General features: G+C 43.6%; 1 protein-coding gene across 1 annotated transcript in view; it reads left to right on the top strand.

The window, feature by feature from the left end:
- The first annotated feature begins 800 nt into the window (after positions 1–800).
- The window catches only part of MAF (MAF bZIP transcription factor), a 480745-nt gene continuing 473282 nt past the window's right edge, over positions 801–8263 (top strand). The window contains exon 1 of the mRNA XM_023495011.2: positions 801–1972. Coding sequence (XP_023350779.2) covers positions 819–1972 — 1154 coding nt within the window. The 5' untranslated portion in view covers positions 801–818. The remainder of the gene's footprint in view (positions 1973–8263) is intronic.

Here is an 8263-nt window from a genome sequence, read left to right as displayed (position 1 = left end):
CAGTAGTTCGCTTTCCTCTTGGCCATCCCCACTGCACCTCTCCCTTGCACTTTGCACTGGGGGGAAGGGGGGAAGAAAAGAAGGAGAGAGAGAGAGAGAGAGAGAAAGAGAGAGAGAGGCATGAAGTGCTGAGCTCCCCTCTTCCATCCAGCCCCAGAAGCGGCAGCGGCGGCGGCAGCGGCAGCAGCAGCAGCAGCGGCGGCGGAGGCAGCAGCAGCAGCAGCAGCAGCAGCAGCAGCAGAAACAGCGAACGGCGCAGCACGCCCGCCGCCCCCCAGCCCAGCCCAGCCCCCGCGGCCAGCTGCAAACCCAGAGAGCGAGTCCTCCCTATGCAAAAAGGAGCGAAGAGGTGTGGGAAGGGGGCGGCCCAAAGAGAGCAGCCGCTGCGCTCCGGGACGCATCCCCTGGTGCCGTAGGAAAGCCGAGTCCCGGAGAAGAGAAGGGACAGAGACTGAGACCGAGGCAAAGGCAGAGGGAGACTCGCACACACCCACCCACCTACCCAACCCAGAGGCGCACACACGCACAGAGACACAGACCCACAGACCCACACACACACGCGCGCGCACACACACAGAGGCGCGCGGGGGGGAGGGGGGACGCGCTCGGGCGTGAGCGGGGGCCCCGGCCGGCCAGAGGGGGTGGGGAGCGGGGGCTTGCTGCGGGTGGGCCTGTTGGGCGAGGGGAGCGAGAGGCCGAAGCAGATCCTTCCCGGCAAGCTGGCTCACCCGCTGGCGACTCAGCACAGTTCGCTGGCTCCCCTTCTTCAGCCCATCTGGAGGAGCAGCGGCGGCGGCGGCGGCGGCGGCGGCAGAAGGATGGCATCAGAGCTGGCAATGAGCAGCTCCGACCTGCCCACCAGTCCCCTGGCCATGGAATATGTTAATGACTTCGATCTGATGAAGTTTGAAGTGAAAAAGGAGCCGGTGGAGACGGACCGCATCATCAGCCAGTGCGGCCGCCTCATCGCCGGGGGCTCGCTGTCCTCCACGCCGATGAGCACGCCCTGCAGCTCCGTGCCCCCGTCGCCCAGCTTCTCGGCGCCCAGCCCGGGCTCGGGGAGCGACCAGAAGACTCACCTGGAAGACTACTACTGGATGACCGGCTACCCGCAGCAGCTCAATCCGGAGGCGCTGGGCTTCAGCCCCGAGGACGCGGTCGAAGCGCTCATCAGCAGCAGCCACCAGCTCCAGGGCGGCTTCGATGGCTACGCCCGGGGCCAGCCGCTGCCCGGCTCCGGGGGCTCCCTGGGCGCCGAGGAGGTGGGCTCGTCCGCCGCCGCCGTGGTGTCGGCCGTGATCGCGGCAGCCGCGGCGCAGAGCGGAGCGCCACACTACCACCACCATCACCACCACCCCGGGGGCCACCACCACCCGCCGGGCGCCGTGCCCCCCACAGCCTCCGCCGCCTCCGCTGCAGCCGCAGCCGCCGCCGCAGCGGCCGCGGCCGCCGCGGCCGCCTCGGGCCCCGGCTCGTCCAGCTCCAGCTCCAGCTCGTCCAGCTCCAGCTCGTCCGGAGGCGGCGGCAACGGCGGGGGCGGCGGCGGCGGCGGCTCGGCTGCGGGGGCCGGCGCCTTGCACCCTCACTCGCACCCGCACCCGCACCCGCACGGCAGCCTGCACTTCGACGACCGCTTCTCCGACGAGCAGCTGGTCACCATGTCAGTGCGGGAGCTCAACCGACAGCTCCGGGGGGTCAGCAAGGAGGAGGTGATCCGGCTGAAACAGAAGAGGAGGACCCTTAAAAACAGAGGCTATGCCCAGTCGTGCCGCTTCAAGAGGGTCCAGCAGAGGCACGTCCTGGAGTCCGAGAAGAATCAACTCCTGCAGCAAGTTGAGCACCTCAAACAGGAGATCTCCAGGCTGGTCCGGGAGCGGGACGCCTACAAAGAGAAATACGAGAAATTGGTCAGCAGTGGCTTCCGAGAAAACGGCTCGAGCAGCGACAACCCGTCGTCTCCAGAGTTTTTCATGTGAGTTTTACACTCAAATTCAAGCTTGCCACCCTAATCAGTTCTCCATGTGAATGAGGTCTGGGCTTGGGGCTTGCTAGTCCAAGAACCGAGCTTGCCACCACCCAATTGTTTTTTTTTTTCTTTCTTTCTTTTTCTCTTTCTTTTTTCTTTCTTTCTTTCTTTTTCTTTTTTTTTTTTAAAGCAACACTCACAAACCCAACATACAAAGTCCTTCCCTGAGTTTTGTGGTCGCAGTTGTTTGTTTTTGGTGGGGGAGGGAATGGGGCTGGCTCATTTGATTGCCAACCTTAAATTCTCCATGACTTGCTTGCTATTTTTTTTAACCTCCCCCCCAACACTTGCTCAATGTTCAAACATCCCAACTGAGTTCTTCATGTGAAGCATGGCTCACCTTTGAAACCTGCCGTCATTCACTTTTTTTTTTCTTTTAATTTTTCAGTTCCTGAGCTAGTGTTTCTGGGTTTTGTTGTTGTTGTTTTGTACTTTTAAAAAAGCATTTATTTGGGGGAACTTGCTGTGTTGCCTCCATTCATCTTCCACCCACCTCCACCCCACCGGAAAAAAAAAAGAAAAGAAAAAAAATCAAAGTTTTCTTTCTTTTTTTCCCTCCCCTCCCATCCTAAGTTCTTCATGTGAGATTGAGTTTGCGGAAATGTGAAGTTGTAGACTTGCAGCTTGCTGAATCCCATCGGTTTTTAGCGTTGTTATGCTAAACTAGAGAAACCAATCCCGATCAACCTGCCAAAAATTCAAGCCTGCATCAATCAGCCTGCCTTCCTTCCGGGTGTGTACATGTGAGTTTGGGCCTTAGCCTGCCAAACTGGAGACTTTTAGTTTGCCATTAGAAACTCATTCTCATCTCATGCATTATGCTTGCAACTTTGTCTTAGCAACAATGAACTGTTAACTGTTTCAAAAGACTTTATGAAAAAAAGAGACGTTATATTAATAAAAAGCCTGCATGCTGGCCATGTATGGTATAATTATTTTTCTTTTTTTTTTTCTTTTTGGTTTTTTTTTTTTTTTTTTGGCTTGGAAATGGACTTGGAGACTATTATGGCATGGCACCCATACTTCTGTTTATTGCCTCATCACTTTTTGAATTGAGAAAGCAAAAAAAAAAAAAAAAAAAAAAAATGCAACCCTAGACCCTCCTTCCCATGAAAGTTTGCATCTGCTCTAAAACTGCTTTGAGTTCCTCAAACTTCAGACTTCCACTTAAATGCACTGAAGGCATTCCCTGTCAAAGATGCCTGAATGGATTCATAATTTAATGTGGCAAAAATTAAAGAACTTTTCATGGTGTTTAAATAAGAGCAACAACCCAGTTTGGGAACTAAAATTGTGCTGTTGCCTAAAAGCAGTCTAAAATTTATTTTTAAAAAAATAAAATCTGCCCCATTTTTCCCCTTTTGGTCATTGTCAAATATGGAATGCTATGGGTTCCTGGTATATAATTTAATTCTAGTTTTTATAATCTGTTAGCCCAGTTAAAATGTATGCTACAGATAAAGGAATGTTATAGATAAATTTGAAAGAGTTAGGTCTGTTTTAGCTGTAGATTTTTTAAAAGATTGATGCACTAAATTGTTTACTGTTGTGATGTAAAGGGGGGGTTAGAAGTTTGCAAGGGGACTGTTTAAAAAGTAGCTTATCCAGCATGTGCTTGCAACTTAAACATAAGTTGGGTATATGTAGTCCTTGCTATACCATTGACTGTATTTGAGAACCAAAGTATTAAAAGGGGGAGCACCCCATTTATATCTGTAGGGGGTATTTTACATTCAAAATGTATGTGTTTTTTTTTTCAAAATGAAAAGTATTGGGGACTGAATTGCACTAAGATATAACCTGCAAGCATATAATACAAAAATTGCAAAACTGTCTAGAACGCTAATAAAATTTATGCAGTTATAAAAGATGGCATTACTGCACAGTTTTATGATGATGCAGATTTTTTTACAGTTGTATTGTGGTGCAGAACTGGATTTTCTGTAACTTCAAAAAACAAACAAATCCACAGTTTTAAAGGCAATAATCAGTGAATGTTATTTTCAGGGACTGACATCCTGTCTTTTAAAAAAAAATGGAAAGTAAACCTTACCACAATAAATTTAAAAAAATCTTGTCAGTTATTTTTCTTTGACATTTTGCTGTGCAAAATTGTTTTATATCTTGAGTTACTCAACTAACCACGTGTGATGTTCCTCTGTGCTTTTTCTTTCATTTTCAACTCTGGTTATATCAAAAGAAAGAATAATCTACAATAATAAACTGCAATTTTGGATTCTGCACTCAAGTTTCTTAGTGTATAGTTTAACTGGGCAAAGCCATCCCCACCCCTACTCCCAATCCCTGCCCCAAGAAGGACCTTAAAGCAAACCTTCCTTCAGCCAAGAGTTAATACAAGAGTTGGAGAAAAAGAATTCAGGCTAAAGTCGAGTTTGTAGTGAGCTGTTGGTACCCCCTTAGGAATCGGTGATATTTAACAGAGGTCAGAATCTTGACCTCTCCGGGGATTAGTTCGAACTTCTCTGTTTGGAAATGACTAAGGCCATAGAGGTCGTCCCTCTCTTGTCATCGCTCCATAGGAGAGACAGGACAGAGAGGAGTTTGCTGTCATACTGACCCTTTTTCCATTTTGATCAATTGTTTGATCACCTTTCAAATAAGAAATGGCAGCCAATGGAAGGCCAGGTGTTTAGGGGTAAAGTGTCCACTTCACATGAAAGATAAACAGTTTTTGGTGTGTGACTGGTAATGGGTCTCCCTTTTACTGCCCTTCCTAAATACCAAAGGTTTCTTGTTAGAGGTCTGAGATTTACTATAGATTTCTAAAGCAAAAACATTTTTTCCCACCACCTTTAATTTTATTTACCCTTAAAAAAAAAAAAAGTTGTGAATGACACAATCCCAAGCAGATCTCTTTCTCAAACTATACTGAGAAACAAAATAGAGTTGGGAAGGGGGGTGTTTAGAGAGGGTGTTTATCTACCCAGGCAGGGAGTGGTGATTTTATATTTTTGAAAGATGACCAAAATGGGGAGTAGGCAGTGAATGCCTTCACTGGAAAACTATTGGATTTTTGATTTATTTAAATTTGCCCAAATAGTGTGTATTCAGACCAAATAGTGTGTATTACTAGAACATTTTCCCCTTTTTCTCCAATCCCGTGCTCCCTCTCAGAGAGAGGTCACCTGAACATTGACCTATTTTGAATGAAACAAATTCATGTAACTGTTTCCCAAAAGCATTCGATTGGACTCTTTGTAAACTTCCCCCAAAGCCCTAATAAAGTAGAAGACAAAAACAGTACTGTTTAGAAAACACAGGCCCACATGAGTTTTCTGAAAGAGAAGATAATATTGCTACTGCAAATGGAGAAGGACTTATTTAAAAGATAACAGGTTGTCCTCTCTGAATCAAGTTCTGATCCCTTTATTACCACCACCACCCCCTTTCCTTTACCCTGTCTCCTCAACATTATAAGGCAGTTAAGTGTGCCCTCTGGCATCTGACCTTTTATCTTACCGCACATTGGATAATGGTGCCAGAATTATAGTCAAGTTAATTGATGCTTATTTCTAGTTAATATACAATCTTAATGGCAAACTTACTTTCATTGGGTAATCATGAAGGGAGTAACTTATCTAAATGCTTTGAAGGTTTTCTCTCTACCACCCTGTGTTTAGTTTTCATTTAAGGGTTGGGGGTTCATGCTCTCTCGAAGCAGCCTTCGAAAACACCTCCACAATTGGGGCATTAGTGAATTTATGGAAAAGAAACCTTTATGATAAAAAAAAAAAGTATTCAAGAAACAGGTATTGCAGTGAGTATCTAACAGCATTTTTATTGGGGAGAAATATATTTCTCAAATGACTTAAACATTCTATCTTAAATCTCGATAGCAATTTAATAGAATGAATAGTTTAAAACAAGGCCTGGCCATATACTATGTATATCTTAAATAAGAGGTAATAGAAAAACGGGATGAGAGGATGATTTTGTTTTCAATATCTGGCAGGAAAACCAATTCAAAATAAAACCCAGCAAGGAATCTTTTGAGAGACTTTGTCGTATAGTATGTAATACATTAATTTTAGAAAAGAAGTGGGTACTCAGTCTAATTAATGTGCTTTACAAATAAGTCTTTATCTCAAAAAAAAAAAAAAGAAAAATATATATTCATAAAAGCATAGTTTTTCCCTTAGGCTGTGCTTGAATCTTTGTGTAAAATAGTGTTAACATTCCTTTCATTCCAACTCCCGAGTGAGCTACCAGAAAGTTTGAGCCATCAGGAGGACCCAACACGTACGGAAATTCTTGGCCGTGTCTATATTCAAAATGTGTCCTTGTAAAACAATTAACATGAGTGTTGGGCAGTGAAAAATCATTTACGTACTGGAAAAACAGGCGTGAATGGTCCTCGTAGTACAGCCTCTTGATTCAGTCTTCATCAGAGTTTAGCTTCTTTTTAGGCAATTTGGCTTTTCAGAAAAGGGGAATAACCTCCACATAGTTTATTGATGCCCGGATTCTGCAAAAGTCTCAGACTCTGCCTTTACTAACTACAAGATAGAGGATGCCAGTGACTTCCTTCTGTTTTAAGACAAGGGGAAATGGGAAAGTGCCTGTGTTTTTGGTTTTTGTATTTTTTTTTTCTGACTACAACTATGAGGAGCATTTATTTTATTTTTATTCTTTGCATAAATATCTTTAAAATCTAAGCAAGTTTTTTCTTTTATAAAGAAAGTCTTGCCAAATAGTATATAGTAGCAAGAATATTGCTATGAAATAATTCACAACTCTGATTAGGTTTTTCTGGCCAAGACTTCTTTGAGGGATAGAAAAAGTATCGGAACTTCCCCAAACAGATGATTGTCTTGTTCAGTGGAGAAATGAGTATATTGGTGCAAGACCTCAAAATGAATAGCCCTCCCCTTCTCGTTGGACTTAACCACTGCTGTATTTCTATTGACATAAATAGCTGGGAGTGAAAAATACATGAATGATAGCAGTGACAAATTTTCAGTTTAAGTGTGTTTTATGAGTCTTTCCGCTTCTTCTGTTAGCCGGAATTTGTGTGTGTGTGTGTGTGTGCGTGTATATATCCCCTTTCCTCAGCATTTCCTACCTCTTTATTATAGTTCTTTTCATTCAAAATTTATTCTTAATTTTATCTATCATTTAACTCAAAGAGAGATTGGACTTGCTGATTTGAGTGAGGAAATGACACATATCAGAATCATCTGTCCAAATGCTATACATACCATGTGGGGTACCTTTTAGACCTGTGCCGCCACCCCAAAAGGAAACAGTCTATATTTATTCCTAAGCTCCTGGTATTAACTTTCTGATCTTGCTACTTCACACACCTGTTTACTTTTGTAATTCATTTTAAAAAAAAGAAATCCAATTTTTTTTAAAATCATGAGCTATTTGGTAGTCCTAACCCAGCATTTAAAACTTCACTGTACAAATGTTAGTTGAATTCAGTAGAAAGCAAATAGAACCATGTTGGTAGTAACCATCCCAAATGTGACAAATTACCTTCCAATTGACTGTGGCCTGTCCATTCTGAGTATTTCTTATCCAAAAATCTACAGCTGCAGAATCAAGTGGGTAGATTCAAGAAAGATACCAGGATGTTTCAAAAGCATTTCTTAAGCAGACAAATTCAATTTAATAGTCATTTTAACATGAAAATGCAGACAGCTTATCTATCTTCCTCTTATAACATGTCAGAAAATATATTTTAAAAGCCTGTACACAGAATAGCATTTTCAATTTTGGTTCTTTTGGAATAAATAAGATGGAATTATAGGGCACACAACTTCCCTTCAAAAAAACAAAATAAAACATTTTTTTTTTTTTTTGGTGGTTAGACATAGCTTTCATTTAATTCTATGCCATGAAACAGGAAAAGGGTGGTACCATATTTCACATTAAACATAGAATAAAAGTCTATGTCGTGTTGCCTATTTACATGTCTATGGACTAGAAGCTTTTTTACAACTTATTTTCTCTTCCTCCAAAATGATTATTGTCACTTCTAGCTTTTCCCCAGGATCTCAAGTGAACAATTTGGGTCTCATATCCTCTCCATGATTAATATGTTTAGAAAAAAAAAATAGTATAATTTGCCTTCACGCTTTTTCCTTACTCTAAAATCAAAGACATTGAGTCCTAAGTAGTGAAAAATGGGGGACTCTAGAGACGCTGAAGGCTGTAGGTTCCAGACATGGGATTCACACTAGGTCTTAGTGAGGTTGGAGGCTGTAGGCCGCA

Source organism: Sarcophilus harrisii, chromosome 2, assembly GCF_902635505.1.
Source record: "Sarcophilus harrisii chromosome 2, mSarHar1.11, whole genome shotgun sequence".
Classification (NCBI taxonomy): domain Eukaryota; kingdom Metazoa; phylum Chordata; class Mammalia; order Dasyuromorphia; family Dasyuridae; genus Sarcophilus; species Sarcophilus harrisii.
This window is presented reverse-complemented; position numbering and strand designations above follow the sequence as displayed.